This window comes from Amblyomma mixtum, chromosome 1 (genome assembly GCF_055824585.1).
Source record: "Amblyomma mixtum isolate Tamu chromosome 1, ASM5582458v1, whole genome shotgun sequence".
NCBI lineage: Eukaryota > Metazoa > Arthropoda > Arachnida > Ixodida > Ixodidae > Amblyomma > Amblyomma mixtum.
Genome location: NC_143012.1, coordinates 29,009,684 through 29,034,503, shown reverse-complemented (window position 1 = coordinate 29,034,503; position 24,820 = coordinate 29,009,684). Strand labels below are relative to the sequence as shown.

At 48.8% G+C, this 24,820-nt stretch overlaps 1 protein-coding gene across 1 annotated transcript in view; it reads right to left on the bottom strand.

The window, feature by feature from the left end:
- Ndc1 (Nuclear division cycle 1) overlaps window positions 1-24,820 on the bottom strand; it is a 36,600-nt gene that overhangs the window by 4,964 nt on the left and 6,816 nt on the right. The window contains exons 6-14 of the mRNA XM_089547071.1: window positions 23,324-23,429; window positions 15,601-15,649; window positions 13,560-13,689; window positions 12,679-12,771; window positions 11,853-11,934; window positions 11,235-11,372; window positions 9,475-9,537; window positions 3,159-3,241; window positions 958-1,072 (exon numbers count right to left, since the gene is read on the bottom strand). Coding sequence (XP_089403197.1) covers window positions 958-1,072; window positions 3,159-3,241; window positions 9,475-9,537; window positions 11,235-11,372; window positions 11,853-11,934; window positions 12,679-12,771; window positions 13,560-13,689; window positions 15,601-15,649; window positions 23,324-23,429 — 859 coding nt within the window. The remainder of the gene's footprint in view (window positions 1-957; window positions 1,073-3,158; window positions 3,242-9,474; window positions 9,538-11,234; window positions 11,373-11,852; window positions 11,935-12,678; window positions 12,772-13,559; window positions 13,690-15,600; window positions 15,650-23,323; window positions 23,430-24,820) is intronic.

Below are 24,820 nucleotides of genomic sequence, written 5' to 3'. Positions count from 1 at the left end.
GCACATGTTGAAGGATGGTGTAAGGCACAACACACCAGCCTACTCAGCTGCAGTGTAGTATGCTCCTAACCCCAGTTTTGGCATCGCTACACTCGTGGCACAAGTATTACTGCATTTACTTGCGTAATTTCTGCACTTTGTTTCACTACATTAATACTTCGAAAAGAGGGTGCACAAATTATACGAAAATTTTGTGAAAACGTCCTAAAAACGTCTACACAGGTCATAACGCGCAGTATATACTGTATATATCCGCCGAGCAGCTTTGCGAAGCCTCTGCCGCTGGTGCTCCTGGGATTTTTCACCACAAACAACGCGATGAAGCCATGCCAGCCCAAGATCAGCCATGGCAGCCTTAGACTGTGACGATGCCAGTAATGACGACGACGGCGGCTTTTCCGCCACATGAGCTCCTTAATGCTTTTGCGTTACTACAATTACTACAACAGTAAGAACTTTAACTAGACTACCATATTCACTGAGGTGACTAAATGCCAAGAAAACCTGGATCTCAGAGCATTCCATAATCACCGCAATCCACGTGTTATTTACTTACGGTATTATAGAGCCTCCAATACGAAGCACTGACCAAAGAATGTCACATATCCGGAAAACTTAAGCAAACAGCCATACAATCAAGCCCGAGACTAAGGTTTAGCATCGCTGTCATAAGAACATAATAAAAAGTGGCATGCATTACATATCAACACATTCCAAACAGAAAGGCTGGCCATAGTTAATAAAGAAACAAGCATGGCAAAGACGTATGGCCCGACCTAGGCACCACATAATCTCATTAAAACTTCATGCATGCATCTCGGCCACTCTTTTGCTACGAGTGTGGCAAGATGGCCATGCCTTGTTCTGTTTTGTTCACAAAATTTCTCTTGTGACAACAGATGTCAGTGTTCGTGCGTAGAGAGCACTCTTCCAAGAGGCCAAGTGGAAGCAACCAACCTTCAACGGCCCAGATGAGGGGCTGGCAGTTGGCAAAGAGCTGCCTGCTCTTGACATCGGGGAGGTCCGAGGTGAAGTGCAAGATCAGCGGTTTGTTCTTCAATGCGGCCAGCACCTGCGTCCATACATCGGGCAGCAATCAGCACTCACATCTAAAACAATGTCTGCCTTGTTGCTGCATTCTAAAAGTGCTCTGAAGTGTCTTTTGGTTGCTCTCGGGAAATGCCACTGAACAAGTCACAGTCATCATCATCAACCTGACTAAGTCCACTATGGGACAGAGGCATCTTAACCCCATGTCTCGCAGGCACCCATCAGCACACTATTGTAAATGCGGCTGCAAAGGTCGGTTTCATTACATAGGTGCAATAAAAAAAATGTAGAGGCACACTTAAACTGGAAATTTTGGTGGCTTCAGCAATTTATAACAAAGAAAGAAAAAAAGGAAGAGCGTAATTTCCGCTTTCGATAACATGAAAGGCATGCCTTCCTGATTTCCTATTAACTTTACATTACCAGTCTCATTGAATGTACAACGATCTGGTCTGGCTTTGTTTATTTAGTATAGTAAAAGCTCGATAATTCGGCGCCCATTAATTCGGAACTCTGGATAATTCGAACTGTCAGCACGGTGCCGGCCAACACTCATGTAAGTCTATGGAGCCGGACGTTCACTAATTTGGACGCTGTGGGTCTCGCACCGGTAAATTCAAACGAGCTCCCGAAGGACAGCAATATGAGTCGCACGGCAAGAAATCGGCAACATTGTTCTACTCAAGCTCTGCATTGCATGCTGAACAGCCGCTTGCGTCCCTCCGACATGCATGCCACGGCAAACGTGACGATAAACAGACGGCCTCGTCTCCGAAACTAATCCGACCAGTTAGTTTCAGTTTCACTTTGATAAACGCCCCGCAATCCTGTGACGATGTCTATCAGCCACACATCAACCAGCCAGACGAGCTCAGCGGTGTGCCGTTTCAGACGCCAACTGGCGTGTCGTTCATCTTTTGTTTCCTTTTTTTCTAGAGCCCAGCTCTAGAACCCCCCCTCGCCGATTTCTTGGGTGGCTTTCTAAAGCCTGTCTGAACAAATGCATTGCCACCACAGCTGTAGCCAATGAGGAGCCGCACCACGCCGGATTGGCCAATGGGAGACAGGTGCATCGCACAGCTGCACCCAGGTGGGAAAGGTGCTGCGTGCGCCTGTCCTTGCCTCGCAGATTGTTCAAGAACGCGTCTGGACAAGTTTGGCTGTGCCTCTTCGGAGCATAGCCATGGATGAGTTGGATCTGTTCGGCACGGTAAAATAGCGCTAGTACACGTGTCGCATTTGGCCTAACCAAGCTGAATCGGCCTTTTTTTTTTTTTTTTTCCGCGCTTCTTTATGTTTCTATCGCTTTTGTGCGCATGATTCTTCAACTGCACCGAAACTGCGTGCCCGGCAAGTATCGTTCGCGATTTGTGCGATGCAGTATCCTCAAACACGACACGGCCACTTGAGACTGGCCTCCATTGCTACCAAATCGCGACGTGAATGATACTGGGTGGGGTGATGGGGGGGGGGGGGGGGGGGGGGTACATTACCATTTTGGAGCAGTTAAGCTACGACACTCTGAACACCGCATGGAATAAAGCACTGACAAATGCGAAAAACAGTCATCGTCAGGTTATTCGAATATCAATCTCAAGAGCAGGCGACCACTGCCCAGTCTATCAAGATAATTTAACCATGATGCAAACGGGTCTTGCCAATTTTTTCAGGGCCATTTGGTACTTTGGACCTTAAGATAATTCAAACATTTTCTTCCGGTCCCTTGAAGGTTGAATTAACGAGCTTTTACTGCATTAGTTCAGCATTGTTAAGCGTACATTTTATGCATATGCACTCATATCTGCCTTTTAGCTCGTCCACATCCTTGCACCAATTTTACGTCCTCTAAACAATCAAATAGCTCAATCCAATTGTTGGTCTGTGTTGTTTCTTTTTTTTTCACCACATTCGGTGTTTTGTTTTCTTGCTCAGCTGCCACAATTTACTCCCAACACACTGTTTGAGAGAACACGTAAGTGTATTGCAAGAAACTAAGCACTTCTCAAAGCCTTTCACGGAGGGGCGAAACTTTTGCTCTTTCCCTCTCCGCAGTACAGTGTATGAGCCATTAAAAAAGAAAAGGCTGCACTGAGCCGGTCATGACCTACCTGATTCACCCATGACAACTTCTGCGGTGCAGGCTCTTGTGACGGTGCAGGGCGTGTCACTAATGTAGGGGTCTGTTTCTGCCCTGTAAAATTGGGCCGATTAAACACAGAGAACAAAGTACCAAAAGAAAAGATATTAACTGCAATGTGCCAAGACATATATGGGTTAGTGCACGTCAAACATAAGGGTATCCAGAGAAGGGCACTATGGCAGAATCTCGATGATACGATTACGGGTGATACGAATTTCGAAAGTGTCTCGACGGTCTACATTGTAAAGAATACGAACGTGTGAATGACCACCCGCACACACAAACGAGCCCTCCCGCAGCTGATACAAATTTGGAATGATATGAATATTTTTCGGGGTCCCGCGGAGTTCGTATCACCGAGATTCTACTGTATGTCACACTCAGTGCAAGCAAGCTAAAGTGTGCACCACTACAGAAGAAGCAAAAAAAAGTGGTCAGTAAAGCATTACTACGGCAATTTCAAAGAAATACGAAAGCAACCACATAGCCATGTGCTAATTTTCGTTCTTTGATCTCATTCACGCAATTTAGGTTCTAGTTGAGACCTGCAATACGGAGGTCAGTCAGAGAGTGCACCCACAAGCTGAAAATATTCATGGTGATGCAGTACACTGGCTTAAAATGTTCTCCAAGCTACTAAACATATTACGGCACTATTCACATCAGCAATTCATGCTTTCTGGTGCGAACAAAGTTTATGTCCAAAAGCGATGCTGCCTTCGCACTGATGAGCACAAGAGTCCTCAAAGCATGGCTACTCACACATTACTTTTGCACATACACATGCATAAGAGTGTGCAAGTAAAAAAAGAAAACAGTCCAGAAGGCACGTGCCAAAATGGCAATCAAATTGTTATAAACATTTTCTAGCAGCCAGGGTCAGATTTGCTTTCCGTTTTTTTTTTAGTATTGCCAATAATCTATCGCTACTGCCTTCTCTTGTTACTGTTCCATGTTCCAGGACAGCAAAATTATCTCTCAAGATATTACACAGCGGTTCTAATGTAACTGCTTTGGGATCGAGTACTCTGGGCACTACACTGCCTATTGTGCCAATAAAGCTATGGTCTTCAAAAAAAAGGTCGTTGGCCCCTTCAAGGTGCAACAAGTCAGCGTGCCTTATGCTAGCAGGCTTCCTTTAACTCACCTCGGACTAAAATACTGCAAGTACAATGAAAGCTGCAGCAAACCAATACTAGCATGGCATGTCAAGCCAAGAAAACGAGGAAACAAATTTTGTCACCAAACGACAGTTTTAAACAGCAGCTCACTAGTTGCTATAAATGGATATGCAGTAAGAAATGCATGCATGTCTATATTACTGAAGGCAATACTGCCAGCTAATTTCTGCGTATAATATTGTAGCGCCCGGCGACGCTATAAAGCGCAGGCGCTGAGATCGGCGTTCCCGCGACAGAAGAAAATAAAGAACGACAGCGCGTGCTCGGAGCGCACGCCCAGCACACGCAGTTCGGAACTAGAAGCCTGCCACGCTGGTCGTCTCTCTCTAGTGATCTCGCTGCGACCCCGCAAAATCCTTAACAGTGGTGACCCGGCGAACCGTGCCTTCTGTCCCAGCGGCGTCCTAGCATGGCGTACTGGCAGCACCCAAGTTTCAACCCGCCGCTCCCAGCGTTCCGGCCTGCAGGCGTCGGCGGGTGGTTCGCCCAACTGGAGGCTGCGATGTACCTGAACGGAATCACCATCCAACCGTTCAAACACGCAGTCCTTTGCGACATCCTCCCGCCCGACCTCCTGCGTCGGCTCACCTACCCTGCCTTCGGCGGCCGGCCATACGATGAGCTGCGTGCGGCCGTCTTGGCTGACTTCGGCGCCTACTATGTTCCGCCGCCGCTCTACGACGCAGCGGACCCGTTTTCGCCGCCGCCAGCCTCTGGCCCTGCACCGGCCTCGCTCGCGCCCACGCAGCCTCCATCAGAACCCGGCCCGCCTCAGCAGCCCCTCGCCGCCTCGCCGCCACTCCAGTCCAGCGTCTCCGGCCCGGCTTCTTTAGCACCGACCGCACCAGACGCTGCCGCATCGCATCCGACAGCACATCCTGCTACTCCAGACACGCTAGCAGCACTGTGCGACGACTCCACGGCCCCAAGTCCGCAGCCATCTCCTCAGCAGTTCGGTGAGGTGCCTGGCCCACCGCGGTTTGCCACGTCAACGAACGCAGCGACAGATGCGCCTCGCGCCACCCTGTTCAACGCCTCCGGCCATACCGCCTCCCATACGGACGATACAGCATCTATGGCACAGCCCGGTGAGCAACTTCTCTTATCTGCAATAGTGCCGCCGTCAGTCGAGCTCTTCCTCGACGAGTGCCCCACTCCGCAAACTTCTGCACCCTACTGTGAAGCATGGCTGCCAGCCGAACGCTCACCTGCCGCCTCATCGCTGATTCCGCTGAAGCCGTCAGTCACTGACCTGAGCGATCGTGCTAAAGGCGAAGTGAGATTGCCGCCACCGCAGCTTATGCCACATACCAGCCCCACTACCCCGGCGGCCACATCGCCTGCCCAAGAGGCCCCACCCCAAGCCCTAAGTACTGTCAACCACTTCTCGGTGTCTGACCCTGGCATCTCGACACTGTCGCAGCAAGCGTCTGCTTTGGTGCCTGCCTTGAGCCATCTTCAGGAACGAATGGCAGAGCTATCCACACCGAGTAGTGCAGCAACTCTCCATCCACCAGCTGTGTCTGTTGCTGCCAGCCAGCCGTCTGATGTAGCAGTCTCAGCTCCACGGCCTGCCACTGGCACAACCTTCTTGCAGCCACCCACAGCTGACCATGCCCACACGCCGATCAGCACTGGCAAGTCGCTCCGGACTGTCACTCCCGTTTCACTCAAGTACCTGGTATAGACCCTTTACAAAAGTTAGCGCCATCTAGTGAGAAAAATATGAACAGCGCACAGCGGCCATGTTTGGTTCAGTCCGTCCGCGCCTGCCGGTGTACTCGGAGGACAGTTCACTGTACCCGGAGAGTACGCGCCAACGTGAGCCCTCGTGGAACTCGTGCACGCACAGCGAGTTTCATTGGAATTCCCGCAAGCGATTGCGTCATTTGTTGGCATCACAACAGTCGGTGCTAGCACCAAGCTCCATTCGGAATGCCAGCATGTTGCTGCGTGCCTTTCTGCAGCCAGCGCAGCGTCGTAGACGCGCACGAAAACAAGGTGTGTATACGACCGTTCATTTGCATTCTTAATTGGCTTTACAAGTGTCACTTGCAGCATGTCAGGCATTACGGCATGTGCCTCTGACTGGGAGATAGCTCATAGAACGCGATCGCGATCACCTGAAACAGCGAGGTTGTTTTGCGTGCAATGGAGCCTTGTGAACTTCACGAAACCTTGTGCTGAGATGGAAAATGGCACTAGAGAAGGAGCAATACATGTGTAACGAACACTAAAGCTCGAATAGATCCGTTGGAGTCTTTTGTACATGGATTGCATTCGCCATTCTCTATTTGACTTATTACAAGGGCATGATTACCGAAGCTAGTTTTCAAACCATTGTGTGGAATGGCAGTGCATTGTGCAGATGGCAAAATGGTTGCCTAGGGCGCCCAAGCTGCCTGTTTCACGCTACAAAAGCGCCTGCCAAAGCCGTGGCGTCCTGTAAAGCAGGAAAAGATGAGGCATCACACGTGTAGCGTCATGCTCACATCCAGCCCGTTTCAAAAGATGTTATCGCCTGATGACGCGTGCGAAGTCTGGTACTCGTCCAGAGCGCGCAGCTCAGGTTTGTAGCCTGTGCCTATGAATACTTGCCAGCGCGATCCACAAAATAACGAAGCTTGCGTTTCACTCTAGTGGGTTTTCTCGAATCCCATGATGGTTTCTTAGTTGACAGCCACCTGAAAAGTCAGTTGTTTTTGTAAAGATGACGATTTCTTGTTTATTTCCTCTTTTAGTAGACATTTCAAGCTTTAACCTCATATGCAAGAGCTGAAATGGGCGGCCTCGAGAAAAGGGAACTGTGCTGAAATGATAAGAAATTTTAGAAATCAGCTATCAACGCGCCATGCCTGCTTCGCGCAAGAGTTCGTGTGATCAGATTTTCCAGTATTGCTATAAAGTATAGCATCCACAGCTATAATGTGGTGCTTGTTGACAAAACCTGTTTATTATTTGTGCAGGTCTCCTTCCATGGTTTCCCAAGCAACCCGGCTTTGGGAAAGAAGTGGATTATTGCAATACACAGAGATGTGGGGAAAGACTTCCCTATAACGCATCACACCAAAGTGTGTTCCAAGCACTTCAAGCGAGATGATTTCTACCCGAAGTATGCATCAGGTATGAAACGGCTAAAGGAGCATGCTGTGCCAAGTTTATTTAACTTTCCAGCAAAAGCTGCCAGGAAACAAAGGAAGGCACCAAAAGAGTGGCATACCATGGCCTCAAAAACCCACTTAGAAGAGCAAGTGGAGCCGGATGTACCAGACTTGCAGTGTGATACAGCATCACAGAATGACCCTGAAAAAACTCTTGAGCCTAGTGGCGCTCAGAGGGCTAGTGCTGCTCATACGGAAGAGTGCACGCCACAGCACAGGTCGAATGCCTGCAGCCTTGATTGCGTAAGCCAGAGAAAAGCTGAGGTGTATGAAAAGAAGATCAACGAGCTTGAGCTACAACTCTCTTCAGTACAGGAAGAGCTGAATTCATCAAAAGAAAAAAATGCCAGTGTTGAAATGCAGCTACAGCAGGCCAAAGAACAAGAAAAAGAACTGAAGCTCGTGAAAGAAACATTGTTCCGAGTCAGCAGGAAGCTTGAGCTGGCCAGAGAAAAATCCCAGCAGCTAGAGAAAAAAATTGAGAAGCAGTTTTCTGTCCAACGGTTCATGAACAATGATGACGACATGCGCTTCTATACAGGCTTGCCATCATACACAATTTTTAAAACAATTTTGGAATTTTTGAACCCCGGTGATAACGGAGAGAACATGAAGACATGGTCCGCCGAGCAGTTTGTAACTGCGCTCGGCAGCACGGCCGGAGGGCCCCGCCACGCCTCGGCTCTCAAAATATGCCTCTAGCCGTCGCTGGCAGAAACCGTCAGGGACAACAGAGAGGTCCCTAGACCAGGAAAGGACTTCGCTTGACATTGAAAATCCGTTCCACGCACAGTACACTTGGCGACAACGTTACAAGCATGGACACAACGGCGGGCACTGACGGACGGACACGGAGCGAACAGACGAAGCGATCCAAAGATGGCCGCCACCGCGGGGTCAGGCGAGGTCAGCGCGCCTGTCACTGTTGCCAGACCTACTTTTGTAAACCGTCTATTGAGCCCAGCAACTTCCGGCATCGTCACAGCTGTCGCCGTTGTGTCGACGGTCACACCACAGCTGCTGTCAGTCCACGGAGCCGTTTCGCCCACTCCAGCGCTTGTGACGACGTACGCGGCGCGCCAGATTCCCACCGACACCAGCTCCAACGTCCCCACACCGACGACACTTGTGTCCGCGGGCAGCACTACAGTCGGTGACGGCCCGACCATGGCCTCCCCTGCTCCCATGTCCGTTGTCAGCTCGGCACCCTGCATCATTCGCCCCTTGCACAGCAGCCAGGCTCGTCCACCTGAGCCGGTGCACTCCACCCGACTGCTCTTCCCGGCAGTACATTCACAGTACATTCAAGTACATTCCGACGTTCCGTCTAGGCGGGGGGCCCTGTAGCGCCCGGCGACGCTATAAAGCGCAGGCGCTGAGATCGGCGTTCCCGCGACAGAAGAAAATAAAGAACGACAGCGCGTGCTCGGAGCGCACGCCCGGCACACACAGTTCGGAACTAGAAGCCTGCCACGCTGGTCGTCTCTCTCTGGTGCTCCGCTGCGACCCCGCAAAACCTTCAACAATATGAAACATGTACTGGGAACAGTGGTAAGAAAAAATATCCATTGCAAGAACTGCATATGGGCAGACAATTCTTTTTGACTGCAAGTAAATATTTGGAAAAAGGCTTGGATCAGTGATTTTGGCTCAGCACCAGTAATTGCAGAGACTGACCTATCCCGCATTCGGACAAAAAAATATGAACAGGTGTCTTTTTGCATGTGATGCCTCATTTAGTTTATCAAAAATTTCATGTACAATTTTCATTGTTCAAACTAAATTCAACATTTTTCCTTCCCACTTGATGATGATGAATCGAATCCCATTTGTACTGAAATATCACCGCTAGTGCACAGAATAGTACTTCCAATTTACGTCAGTGCTACAAGTGGTGCCACTGGAAATACAGCAAGATGTTAAGGTATGCATATCTACTTACCCGGTGTGCTGGGTGCCACCATACTCCGCATTCGCAAGTAGTAATCAGCAGGCACCTGGGAGGCTGCATCAGTCCAATCACCCAAGTGACACACTGAACACAGGGTGGCAAAATTTGAGTCTAGGCAATACTTAGAAGTTCAGTGCTCTCTCAGAATTCCTAACAGCAGCTAACAACACGTCAGTCTGCGTTGCTGGCAAAAGGTCAGCGATCGAAACGTCTCCTTTCTGTGGTCTCTGCTACAAGCACATGAAGTAAGGCCTATGTTAACTATCAATGCGTCAATTACCGCCTCAAAATACTAAGAAGTAGAGCTCTCGCTCCTACTAGTTGCGGACAAAAGACTGCGAATATTGTGAATACTATGAATATTCAGAAAGCGAATATTGCAGAAAGCGATCCAGCAAGCTATCTATCAGCACAAAGATACCAGCCCACTCAACTTTCAATGGTTCAGACTCAAAGAGGTCTCAAAATTTGGTCAAATTATGTGGGATTCGAACTGATTGGGGGGGGGGGGGGGGGGGGCTTTTCTATGCATAATATGTTTATTGGACGAAGTGTCTGTTCGAATAAACAAGAAGCTTGAATAATGAGACTCCACTGTACCAGAATGACATAACTGGTAAGTTGCCTGTTAGGCCAAGGTGACCAACAATGACAAAAATAGGCATACCCATAAGCAGTTCTCTAGCGTTAACTACACTGCAATTAGAAACATTAACAAAAGACAACAGCCTATGTAGCTGCATAGGCTAATACTGCCTTCTCTTTGGAATAGGTTGGTTGGTTGGTTGCGACTGAGAGAAGGATGAAAAGGAAAGTGCACGGGCCTGCCGACTGGCTCGAGCCGAGCCGCCACCGCTGCCACGTGCAGATAGAAGAGAGTTGAAAGATAAGAGGAAAGAGAAAAAGAGAGAGAGAAAAAGATGCGCGCAGCAACAACCGCATCCGCCGAAGCGGACGCTGGCTGAAAAAACAGATAAGCGGCCGAAGCAGCGCTCGCTCCACCTCCTCCCGCCAAGAGGCAGAGCTCTCTTTGGAATAACGAGTCTGACACTGTTAATGCCTTACTCCACGATGCATGGTTAAGAAATTTATCTTCCAACACATTAACAGTGACCTTATCACATTGCTTTATCCATGTAGCTGGCATACTATGCCTCCTGTTAAAATGCTTTTTGTATCCCATTACTACCAACTAGCCCAATGGTTGCCTCCCTTGCGCAATGAAATGCACTAGTGGTAGCAATGTAAAAGTAACCTTACTACTTTAATGCAAAGCCTTTATTTTTTGTTTTATTGGTTTATTGGGGTTTAACGTCCCAAAGCGACTCAGGCTATGAGGGACGCCGTAGTGGAGGGCTCCCAAAATTTCGACCACCTAGGGTTCTTTAACGCGCACTAACATCGCACAGTACACGGGCGTGTAGAATTTCGCCTCCATTGAAATTCGCCCGCCGTGGCCGGGATCGAACCCGCGTCTTTCGGGTCAGCAGCCGAGCGCCGTAACCACTGAGCCATAGCGGCGACTTTCTGTTTACGTTACCAAAACGTACTTGGGGAAATGGCCAGAACTGGTGACATCTATCCTTCATTTTTCCCTCTTTGCTAGCTTATAAGTGCTACATTTTTTATTAATGTAGCCTATTTGTAATTGGAGAGGGGTAGGTAGGCCATGAATCCAGACAAGCTTCAACTTGTTCTCGGTGTAATATTTAACCTGTACTATAAAGAAAGCGGGAAGTGCCCATGCTCACCCCCGGGAGCGGTGGCTGAAGGCTGGCCCGGCCGCGATGGTGGCGGCGGGGCCTCCAATTGCATCAGGGCCTGCGTGAATTGGCTCGCCAGTTCCAGGCACGCTCCAGAGAGAGCACCCCAATGCAGCGGGTGGCAGCCTGCAAACATACCAGGACACCTCAACGCTTACTCCAGTAGAGGACACCGGTGGAACAGTTAGTCCAACGTATTCAGAGGAATGCCCCCTCTCCTTCTAGTAGTGTGAAATAGGTTCTCAAGAAAAATAATTACCCCTGACATACATGTGAGTAGGGGGAAATAGAAATGCGCAATTTGGTGGGGATTCGTGTTCAGATATCGATGCACACCGACTGGAAAAAAGCCTCTACTGGCAAATAAAACTCATTTGCTGACTAAATTTGCTAGCTTCCTGTTTGAAAATTTCTGCATAACACCAATATTTAACTTTAAACTTATCTTATCAATCCTAAGTGGCTAACTAGGTGCAAAATGGCAAAAACTACCTGCACTAAGAATGCGAGATGACACAACATACAATGGACTGAGTGCAGGTCAAGCAGCCTTGCAAAACTTGGTCCAATAAGGGTTTTACTACTTGGTAAAAGGTACCAACGTACCTGGGAAGCTGATGGCAAGCGCCTGTGCCCGGCGGTGTGCAGAATGCTCGGCAAGATGCCTGAAGTCCAGGAAGCTCAGGTACTGCATCAGAGAAGCAGCCAAACTTGTCAGCCAAAGCTGTGTCTTTGTGATGCAAGAGGCTTTGTCTTGTCATACACAGTTTGAAGATAAACATGTTCAGCACATGCATCCATGACCAAAAAGCATAGCAATCAGCAGGAACGCTTTGCAGCCAGGAAATAGCACGCTTATAATTATCAGGTTTCGATAGCCTGATGATGACTGGAAAATTACTGCGATGTATTTAAAATTCTACACTACGCAATGAGCATCAAAACTTGCCGCATTCATGAAAGGCTGCGGCATACATCTAAGTTTTTCCTACTGGCGTACTACTGATAAGGAAACAAAAGCACTAAATCTGACATGTTGAAGAAGAAAAGGAATCAAGACTTGAGATAAAATTAGAGATGAGAAGTGCACGGTAGAAGTGGTGCCTTTTCTTCATGAATGTGTCAGACCCTGCTGAACAAATCCCGTTTTGCACAGCAAGCAGCAACAAAAGAAGTATCCCCACAGAACTTGAAACAGCTTGAACCATTAGGAGGGAGAATAAAAGCCTCTGATCTGCTTCTAAGAGGCCATCACAGAGCAAAATGGTCATTTGCAGTTCAGTGCACAAAAGAGCAATCAGTGTGAGTAGTGTTAATGGGCTTAGAAAGGAGTCATTCACGTATGGTCAGCTGGAATTAGTGAAGTAACTACAGAAGTGAAGAACCCCTCTGCAGCTGCATGAAGGCTTGCAACTGTGTCAGTGTCACTCACTCGGAGTAGAGGACAGTCACTGGATGCCATAGCTGCCGACATCTGCATGGGCCTTTCCGCTTCGTACTCAGCCATGATGGGGAACTGGTGCACCTACCAGGAGATAAACACATGCTTGATGGGAAGCCGAATTCATTTTAAGAAAAACTGAACTGCGAAACAACCCCCAGTACCGCTCAAACCAGTCTCAGCATGTTTGAAGACAGCAGTAACATTTTCGGAAACTCATTTCCACCAACCTTTCCCGATATACTTCTAAAGTCAGCCACATATTGAGAGAATTATAATATAGGAGGTACATCAGGTTTAAACTGTGGCAGCGTAACAGCCGAAGATCGCTAGCGTGCATGCATGGCTCTCAATGATTTCTAAGCGACGAGTTCTAGATGAAAAAAAAATAACAAGGGCAAAGAAACAAAACTGAGAACACAGCAAGGGCTTTCAATATCGACGACAGGTTGAAAGCACATACTGTGTTGGGAGTAGCAGCAGCAGCAGCCAGACCTTGTCCACGACAAAGGCTTCTCCTAATGCCCTCCAATTATGCTTGTCTTCAACCGCAGCCACTATTTCCCAGCAAACTCCCCATCTAAACTCTCCACCTCATTTTCAACCACCCGTGCTATGTTTGCTTTCCACAAAAATCCACCCTGCTAGCCCATCGGACCATCAGTTCGCTGTTTGCCGCGTTACGTGTCCTGCATTGATGCCCACAATGCACGAATGCCCCCGCAAATTTATCATGCACCATTTATACTATAAGAAACTGCAACCAAAACTGGAGCAGCAAAAACCAACAAATGCACAACAATCTTGAAGCTGTTGCTCAGGGGTGTGTCAAGAAAAAAAGTTAAAAAGGAAAAGTCCTGGCGATGCCACACCTTTGTGAGGTAATAGTCTCGCAACTGGACAGCCAGCTGGTCCATCGTCCTGACCGCGGCGCCAGTGATTACCAGTGCCCAAAATAGGTGCAGGTCCAGGAGACCCCACACTGACTGAAGATCACCCACCCTGGGAAAAAGTAATAAAAGAAGAAAAATGCTTTAACGCATGAAAGAAATGAGTAGGAGCAAAACTTTAAGTGTAAAACATGCAAAGACGGTACGCGGCACAGACAGCAGAGATGCTGAACTGTGTTTGCTCGAGCTACGCATAGTAGGCAGCAAAAGTTTTCGGGGTGCACGTGCTGGGGGATGAAATTTACTGTAGCGCTGGCTTGTGACCCGGTCACCTGAAACTGACACTAGTGGATGGAGCATACACAATGCCCAATACTTACAGGTGTTTGAGACGAATTGGCTTGTGTAACGTTTCTACACACCTGGATCCCATAAATTTCCACTGTCAACTGTACATGACCAAAAGAACCATCCAGACATTTCAGCATACGAGGTTCAACATATGTTATCTCAACCTGGTAGTTCTTTAAACTGCAATGCATCGTTCCCTCACATGACAGCTCATTGTTTGGTTCTTGGACCAGAGATAAGCAATAGAAGTCAAAATACAATAATTTGCACGTATGGGCAAAACAATGTCAGACTTCCTGATGCACAACTGCGGTTACTTTCGTAAATATTAGTTACTGCACTTTGCATGTGCCTGGGTGCTTTCTTGGTCAAGAGTAACTTAAAAACATGTACTACACAATGAGTGTAAAACAAAACAGCTGAAGGGTGGAGCAAACCAGATCCAACAGACTTGAGAGCTATGCTGTGTGAACATGACAAGAACTGCAACAATAGGGCTAACATTGCATGAGATTTGGAATAGAACTAGTGAGTCACTCTGGCATACGGGACAAGTACAAACCAGGACTTTTACAGTTCGGCCAAATCTAGATCCGAATGTCTGACGTTACCTCTCAGTGGATTGACAAACTACAATTCTCAGCTTTCAAAATTACTTGTACACACATGTAAAGACCCTTGCAGGCGTTATATATGAGAAGGGGGGAACAACTCAGTGATAACACAATCCCATATAAGTAAAAGCATCACAAATGTCAACAACACAATGACAGAGATGCAAAGCAAATATGCAGCGCAATTCAAGTGCATCAAGTTAGGTTCCCATGTTTAGAAAAGACTGAATGTTCAAGTTTCAACTCACTGAACAAAACTGTGGAAAAAAGTGCAGCCCTTACAAGAGTATATGCTTAGCGAGGGCCTCGGTTCTGGCAGCCTTGACGCAATAGGAAGCATAAGAGGGTTCTCACACAGCTTCCACTCTCGCCGTTCAATGACGTTCTACGTCACATCAGCGGTAACTAAGGACGTGCTACGTTCGCCGCTTAAGAGCGTGGGTGGCGCTGGTGAACACTCTAAAGGTTAGGTTATTTGTAAACATAAATACCCCCGAAAGGAGAAGAATTGACAGCCGTCACCATAGCTCAGCGGTAGAGCACCGGACGCGTAATTCGGAGGTCGTGGGTACGGATCCCACCGGCGGCATGTGGTTGTTTTTTCTTCTGCTTTTCTAATCAATTAGCTTTAAGCGATAACATATTCAGTAATATTCTAAATCGAACAACAGCACAAAATAAATAAAGTAATTAAAAATCCCTCGTGTCCCTTGGTTTCTGTGGCTGTCGGCTTCTCTCATATTTATAACGAGCCCCTCATCCCCCGCTCTTGTTTGCTTAAGAGTATATATGGTATTTTCAATGTAAAAATGTTTCCCTACTACGAATTTCAATATACCAATCCTTTCAGGACAACATGCGCAATTAATTTTTTTCTAGCCATTTGTAGTACGAATTAAAAGAGCGTTTCCTGTAATAGGTTTGATTTTAGAGTATTTCATTAACACTATATTTAAATATAATGAACGATTCTTGGCAGTCCTGTGAAGTTCGCTGTATCGACATTTCAGTGCGTAATGGGCAAGCATCTTTAAATGCTCACAAAATATTCTGCGTACCACTGGGTTGAGTCAACATCACCAGCGATCCACTTCTTTGGCACAGCACCTTTGGCACAGCAACAGAAAGAAAAAAAAAAACAAGACAAGTAAACGATATTTGACGCTAATGAGGGCACAAATAACCTTAAAATTGGCATGACAAACAACATGGACAAGTCAAGCGGGACAAATACTAACAACTAACTGTGCCTTTAGAAGGCCGCATGAAATACGGCCCATTGCAGAACAGAGCCAATGACATTCACGCATGCACACACAAGAAAACCAAAGCCAAGGCTGTGATATGTCGAAGCATCTGTACATAACGACACCCCTACAAATGTGCCCACCAAGGCACCGTGCAATCGAAGGAATGAAAGAAGCATTTACCATTTTTTTTCCTCACACAGAATTCTCCCACAAGTGTACACACAACTGCATCAATATCCATCACAGTGGAATCTCGATGATACGATCAGGGCTGATACGAATTTTCCCCCTGCCCAGAGTGCACTGTGTTGCTACACAGTGGTTGCTACACAGCCGTAAATAAATCCTGCCAGCCGTGAACTGATCTGCCCGAATGCATTTCCCCTACCTCTGCATACGAACTTTGTCTGTTTTGTACAATACAAATTTCAGACAGTACGAGTATTTTTCGCAACACCTTGAGATTTGAAACATTGAGATTCCATTGCACAACAAAACTCGCATCACTGACATGCAGATAGGGCACTCTCAGAGAGAATTGTTAAAAAGAAAAAAGGGACTGACAATAGGACCCATATTACGAAGGTGCCTACTAATGGCATACATATGTCCGCTGCACTAATAAGTTTCGGGAGCCAAAAATGTGTAGGTGATGGGTGAGCGACTAAAGCTAACCAGTCTTTCATGCTGTCTCAGCTCAGCTGAAACTGAACTTGCCAATGCATCAAGGAAATGATTGCAGTGGAAAAATATAATTCACAAAACAGTTGCAACAAATACTTGTGATTTATATATTATATAATTATATATTATTATATTGCCACGGACCTGGCTCGAGCTACCTGCGCGCTAAGCCGTGACGAGGACGAAGTGGTCGCGTTCGCGTGAGGCGCGCTCGAGCTGGCTCCGTTCTGGGCGATTAAAACTCTCGGCCGTTCTGCGGTCCCCCTCTACGTCTACGACTGTTCTCCGTCTGGCCTGTGACATCTGGTGGAGGTCGCTTGGGTATTCTCGGCTGATGCTCCATCCTTCCTCGGAGAGCCGAAGCACAAGCCCGGTGCCTCTTGTGCGAACCCCCGTCCATCGTGTCAGCCGCAGGCTCCGCGGCTTGTCTCCAGAATTCGGACTCCGGCCTCAAGAGAGCGCACCCATGGCTACGACCACGGCAGCAAGGTTAGACAGCGCCCCGTTCATACCTGCTTCTTTTGTGAGCCTGCAAAATCCCCGGATCCCGAAGCCCTTTCACGGCGGATACTCGGAGGACGCCCAAGACTGGCTTGATCGGTTCGAGCGCGTTGCGCGTTTCAACGGCTGGGACGACAGTGCTAAGATCCGGAACGTCTACTTCAGCTTAGAAGACGCCGCTCGGATCTGGTACGAAAACCGCGAGACGAGTCTAACGACGTGGCAGGACTTTCGTCGCCAGCTGTTGGAGACTTACACCAGCAGCGATCGCCGTGAACGGGCCAAGCGTGAATTGACCGCTCGCATTCAGCTACCAAACGAGAACGTAGCGATGTACGTGGAGGAAGTGACGCGCCTCTGTAACCGAGCGGACCCGACCATGACAGAAGAGAAAAAGCTCAGACACCTGATGAGAGGCGTGAAAGAGCAATTGTTCTGCGGTCTTGTGCGAAGCCTGCCCAGAACAGTCACCGAGTTCCTCTCCGAGGCTGTGCTCATGGAGAGGGCGCTCCAGCAACGGTACAATTTCTACGACCGGCAGCTAAACCCTATCTCGGCTCTACACCCCCTGGATGCTGCTTCGGGGGCCAATACAAGCTCCCTTCGGGACATCGTGCGTTCTGTGGTCCGTGAGGAGCTGCAGAAACTTCAGGGGATTTTTCCTGTGGACTCTCTGACTAGCGCCATTCGGGAGGAAGTTCAGCAGGCGCTCAGACCACCCGTCGCTCCAGTAGAGCCGCCACCACAGCCAGCTGCTTGGCCGCCAGCGACGTATGCGGACGTGCTGCGCCGTCCTGCGCCGGTTCCCTGCGCGCCACCGTATGCCCCTTCGGTACTCGCAGTACACGCCGAGCAGCCGGTTCCCTACTGGCAAGCTCGAGGACAGGCGCCGAGAAAGACCGATATTTGGCGTGCGCCAGACCGACGTCCCCTGTGTTACCATTGTGGCGAGGCCGGTCACGTCTTCCGGCGGTGTCCATATCGGCCTCTGGGATTCCGAGGCTTGTCTGCAGGTAGTCCCCGTCCGCGGCATGCCGAACAGCCGCAGGAGTTTGACGAATACGTCACCCGCCGGCGTGGTTCACCACCTCCTCCGCGCCGAACGTCTCGATCGCCTTCACCTCGCCATTCGTCGCCTCATCCGTCCGGTTATGGACCTGGTGCACAGCGTGGGTCCTCGAGCCCGCACCGGGAAAACTAGAACAGGCGACCTTTGGAGGCGAGGCCGCCGAACGCCGTATTGCCGAAAAGCTTCCACCGACACGCCGACTGACCCTTCCCGAATTGACGACCACGATACCGATGACGACGACGACGACGACGAAGACGGCGCCGACGACTGGGTCTGGTAAGACCAAGGTCTCCCTTGACATACCCGTGCTGATTGACTCTAAGGAGGTTAGCGCACTAGTGGATACGGGTGCGGACTACTCGATAATGAGCGGTAGGATGGCTAAGGTGCTGAAGAAAGTTGTGATGCCGTGGGCAGGGTCACAGATACGTACGGCTGGTGGCCACGTGGTTACACCGCTCGGAATGTGTACGGCCAGAATTACGGTGCGCGGATGCACGTTCGTGGCAACATTCCTCATTCTGCCTGAATGCTCACGAGACGTCATTCTCGGTCTCGACTTTCTTCGAGAAAATGGTGCGACTATAGACCTTCGAAATCGATTGGTTACATTTTCAACTGAACTCGCCGCCACCAAACCCGCCCCCGAGAATTGCAGAGCCGCACTGCGTATATCCGACGATGCCTTAACGGTGCCTCCACGGGCGAGTGTTCTGGCTAGGGTCACTTGCGACGCGCCACATTGCGGACAACGTGTTGTTGAGCCAAATGTCTCTCTTTTGCTCCCCATGGGTGTTTGCGTAGCAAGAGGGCTCGCCTTTCTATCTAACGGTCGCACTGAAGTCCTCGTGACCAATTTCAGTAATGAACACCGCCATTTATTTGGTGGCACAGCCATCGCCCACGTCGACCCTGTCCAAGAGGTGGCTGAGTGTTTCGCATGCCTAGAAGACACGCCTGGTGAAGTTGACGAAGAGGCAGTACGCGCCGTTCACATAAACGAGGGCCTCCCGCCCGCAGAAAGGCAGCAATTGCAAGAATTGTTGCTGCAGTTTAAGGACTGCTTTACCTCGTCGTCTAAGGTACGTCAGACGCCCATCACTAAGCATCGGATAGTCACGCACGATGGCGCGCGCCCAATACATCAACAGCCGTATCGCGTATCTCCCCGAGAGCGGGAGGCCATCCAAACGCAAGTGAAGGAGATGCTCAATGACGGCATAATCCAGCCATCGAATAGTCCCTGGTCGTCTCCTGTCGTTCTCGTAAAAAAGAAGGATGGCACGCTGCGCTTCTGTGTGGATTACAGAAAACTTAACAGCGTAACAAAAAAAGATGTCTATCCGCTACCTCGTATAGATGATTCCCTCGACAGACTGCGCCAAGCAAAATACTTTTCTTCGGTAGATCTGCGCAGCGGATATTGGCAAACAGAAGTTGATGAGAGAGACCGGGAGAAAACCGCCTTTGTCACCCCGGACGGCCTCTATGAATTTCGTGTGCTCCCCTTCGGACTCTGCTGTGCTCCAGCAACGTTCCAGCGAATGATGGATACCGTGCTCACCGGCCTTAAATGGCAAACATGTCTAGTATACCTGGATGATGTAATCATTTTCTCAACAACGTTTTCGGAACATTTGCAGCGGCTCAGAGTGGTGTTAGAAGCCGTCCGATCAGCTCATCTTTCTCTAAAGCTGCAAAAATGCCATTTTGGATTTACTGAATTGAAGTTTCTCGGGCATGTCGTCAGCTCCGAGGGCATCCGGCCAGACCCTGACAAAATTTCTGCCGTCGCGGACTTCCCGGTTCCCACTGATAAAAAAGCCGTCCAACGATTCCTAGGCCTTTGTTCGTACTACCGACGTTTCATAAAAAACTTTGCTAAGCTGGCCAGTCCTCTGACGCGCTTGACACGAGATGAGGAGCCATTTTTGTGGGGTGCCGAGCAGCAAACTGCTTTTGACGATCTACGACGTCGGCTACAATCACCACCAGTACTAGCCCATTTTGACGATGATGCCGCCACTGAAATTCACACGGACGCCAGCAACGTCGGTCTTGGAGCGGTTCTCGTCCAGCGTCCGAACGGTGTCGAAAAAGTGATCGCTTATGCTAGCCGTGCACTTTCCCGTGCAGAGTGTAACTACTCTACAACTGAGAAGGAATGTTTGGCCGTAGTATGGGCCATCACAAAGTTCCGCCCCTATCTGTATGGCAGGCAGTTCCAGGTTATTACTGACCACCACTCATTGTGCTGGTTGACAAACTTGAAGGACCCATGTGGCCGCCTAGCACGTTGGGCATTACGCTTACAGGAATTTGACTTCACCATCATCTACAAGTCTGGTCGCAAGCACACCGACGCTGACAGCTTGTCGCGTTCACCCGTGCAACCTTACGAAGGTAACGCAGAAGACGATGCATTCCTTGGTGCAGTCATGTCGTCCGACATCATCGCACAACAATGTGCGGACGACGAGTTGAAGCTGCTCATAGAGCATCTAGAAGGTCACCATCCCTCGATACCCTCCCACCTGGCTCGCAGGCTGCCATCCCTATGTCTTCGAGGCGGAGTGCTGTATAAGAAAAACTCCGCCTCCAGTGGTAAGAGTTACCTTCTGGTTATACCTGCCGCCCTCCGCTACGAGATCCTCCTCGCCTGCCACGACGAGCCGACCTCTGGGCACCTTGGATTCACGCGAACACTTGCCAGAGTGCGGCAGAACTACTATTGGCCCAACCTTGCCTCATGTGTGAAGCGATACATTCGGACCTGCCGTGAGTGCCAGCGTAGGAAGACGCCGCCTCTGAAATCGCCTGGCATGTTGCAGCCTATCATGCCTCCTAACACACCCTTTGAACAAGTCGGCATGGACCTCCTCGGACCATTTCCCTTGTCGTCGGGAGGAAACAGATGGATAGCTGTTGCAACCGATTACCTGACGCGTTACGCCGAAACGCAGGCTCTCCCTCAAGGCACAGCGTTCGAAGTTGCACATTTCTTTATGCGTGCAATAGTGCTTCGACACGGCGCTCCGTCCGTCGTCATCACAGACCGAGGGAAGGCATTCACAGCTCAGCTTGTCCACGACATCTTTGAGCTGAGTCACACCAGCCATCGAACGACAGCATACCATCCCCAAACAAATGGGCTCACAGAACGCCTGAATAAAACACTGGCCGACATGATTTCCATGTACGTGGATGTGGAACACAGAACCTGGGACCAAATACTCCCGTACATCACATTCGCGTACAACACTGCGACTCAAGAAACAACCCGCTTTACACCATTCCGTCTAGTCTACGGCAGAGAAGTGCGGATGATGCTGGACGCCATGCTCCCGTGCGTGGATGATGACACCAGATGCGGGCTCCTTTGTCGAACAAGCCGAGCAAGCTCGCCAGCTTGCTCGTTTGCACATCACAGCTCAACAAGACACGGACTCCAGACGTTACAACCGGCGCCACAGGGAGGTTACCTACAACATCGGTGACCGTGTGTGGGTGTGGACCCCTGTCCGCCAAAAGGGATTGTCCGAAAAACTGCTGCACCGATATTTCGGACCTTATGAGGTGCTCCGTCGTGTTGGAAACGTGGATTATGAGGTTGTTCCACGTGGAACTGTGTCTACCGGTCGTCGGCAAACACGGACTGACATTGTGCATGTAATGCGACTTAAGCCATACTTCTCGCGTGAGAGCGATGACGCTCCACTTTAAACTGTGTTCGGGTTCTGCGTTTTAATTTATTTCTTTTTGTTCGTTTTTTTTTTAACATTGTCTTCCTGCTTTTCCTGTTCGTTTTCTGCTTTGTACATACCCTCGCATCGGGACGATGCTCTTCTTTTTCGGGGGACTAATGCCACGGACCTGGCTCGAGCTACCTGCGCGCTAAGCCGTGACGAGGACGAAGTGGTCGCGTTCGCGTGAGGCGCGCTCGAGCTGGCTCCGTTCTGGGCGATTAAAACTCTCGGCCGTTCTGCGGTCCCCCTCTATGTCTACGACTGTTCTCCGTCTGGCCTGTGACAATATATTATATTGTATATTATAATTTATATATTTATATACTAAAGGGGAACCAAGGACAACTCCATAAATTACCGTATATACTCGCATAATGAACCCACTTTTTTTCCAGAAAAGTTGACACCAACTTTGGGGAAGGCTCTTTGCGTGGGAAAAGAAAAGTTTCAACACATTGTTTTGCGAAGAGTCGAGATTTCAAATATGTCCGTCCATCCACCCACCTGCTTGCCCGTCCATCATCAACAAAAGTGCCTGGCCAGACGTATTGTCGGTGTTTAGCATCATTCACTTCAAAAGGTGTTTGCCGTAACACGGCATGACTCCATGATTTTGTGACAGCTGGCGGCGCCAGCCAATCGCGGCAAGATAAAGCAGACATGCTGAACATTGGCCCCGAGGGACAGGTGCGCGTTTCTTACGAGAGGTTAAAAAAACCTGCAGGGTAGGTAGTTACGAGTGTGTGATGCGTATGTTTAAGTGTTAGCTGCGGTGAGGGAATAGACATTTTCCAGACAGGGGGGTTGACAGGGGGGTTGAAGGTCTTGCTTTCTTCATAGCATTTCAGCGTAGAGGCTGTTTCATAGTGTTCTAGCTTAAACTGCTAGGCTCCTCTCTAACGCTGAAGTGCTCACGGACTTTCTAAGCATACAGTAGCACAGCAGCACACCGAGCAAGCCAGTGCCGCTGGCACTCCTGTCAAACTACAGGCACACAATGTCTTGGCACTCTGCCAAGTTCACAGAACATGCCCCCACCCCTCCAGCAAGAGCTCTCGTCAAAAGATAAACAGCATCTTGGCGCGTTGCAAAGATGTGCGCTGCGGACAGTGCAAAACTGAGGAACGCGCTACCAAAAGCTAACAGTTTAAAGTAGTAAATTCTCGTTGACAAAAAGGGGGGGTGGGTGGGTTCATTATGCTAGTGGGTTCATTATGCGAGTGGGTTCATTATGCGAGTGGGTTCATTATGCGAGTGGGCTCATTATGCGAGTGGGCTCATTGTGCCAGTGGGTTCACTGTGCCAGTGGGTTCACTGTGCAAGTGGGTTCATTATGCAAGTGGGACAAGTGTTAACACAGCCAAGGAATCAATTTCAACATGGAATAATAACTGAATGAACTTATTCTCAGTGTCCCTTTAAGGCACTCTATCGGACGCATCCACTAAGTGCACACTTCCAGAATACGGGCCTCGGTGTGACTGTGGTCACAAACAGCCACTGGAATGCGAGCTGTGTGAGTACTCACCGAACAGAAAGTAGAGCAGATAGAAATAATGGGCCCTCCTGAAGGTGTCCCAAGCAGACCAGCGCATGGTGCTCCTGATATTCAAGCGCATTCTCACCGATGACACCTGGAAAAGAGGCTCGAATCACACCTCCGGCATTCAAATAATCACACCCAAGATCTCACTTGGGTAACACAGTAATACAGGTAATGCACATCTCAAGCGTAACCAAATCCAATGCCCGTCTATGGAACAGTGCCCCATTAATTTTTAATTAAAGGGGAAGGAACACCAATCTTTTGGCAGTGTGTTTTCTTATTTGGAATGATACATAAGATATCGGTAACTTGCGTGGATCCTTACATCGAATTTGCTTACACAAGGTGAGTAATTTATATTTGAATTTCTCTTTCGTGCAGTTCTAGATTCGGCTCCAAAAGCCACACAGTGGCTATGATGTGAAAGTGGACTTCAGGTCGTGTAAGGAATAAAAAGCTACAATGAATTCATTGCTCCACTGTTTTCATATTCTGATTCTGACTCTTACACCGCGAACAAGGGAACGACAATAAATCGCCATGTGCATACCTGTGCAGTATGCAATAGTGAACAATTACATAGTGAAACCTCGTTAAGGCATATCTCTCGGGACCACGGAAAAATAACATGCAAAGTGGCATTATTAGAGAAGAAAGACGGGCTAGTTGGGACGGGACAAGCGTTGTTATTTATTCCCGTCGGTATCTTTTTCTTGTCTCTCGTGTTTTTTAGCGTTAGCAACCATGTTTGAGAAAGTGAAGCAAAGTGGTAATACACCCTAACTGAACATAGTCTAAATATATCCATTCGTCTGGTATAAAGATTGATACCTGAGGCAGTCAACGAAATCAGGCATATGGAGAAGCTTTTATTCCCATAAGACCAAAGAACTTCGTTAATTATTTCTTACCAGGCAACCCCACAGTTACTATAGTCGGACAGCTTAAAGGGATACTGAACCAAACTTTTGAAGCTGCTCTTTTGCATGTAAACAAGAGCTTGACTGCTAAAATTGATAAATATGACAAGCATTTTAGCGAAAAAGGCGGATAACACGCTTTTTTTCGCGATTTATTGCCGTATCGTTGCACCTGGCGGCCGCCTGTGGAAGCTGCGACCAGACGTCATAACACCCGCGCGCCCACCGTTACCGCAGAAGCACAATTGCCATAGCTACACGCTGCTTTTCCATATCTGTCGTCTGCTCACGGCGTACAGAGATATGTCAAAGTGTTAATCGATGCTGTCTACATACCATAACCGTATGCACGCTTACGTCCGCTAAATGCAGCTACTTTTTCCGGACCTTACGCCATTTCTAACATTCTCACTTTTAAAACAGAAGCGCGACGATGTTCAGACTAGTGGCGCCATCTGGTGGTTAGGAGGGGAAGCATTGTTGTCAACAAACCGACACCCCTCTTAGCCTAAAGGGGGCAGAATCGTCACTCTAAATAAAAAATAAAGCAAATTTATTA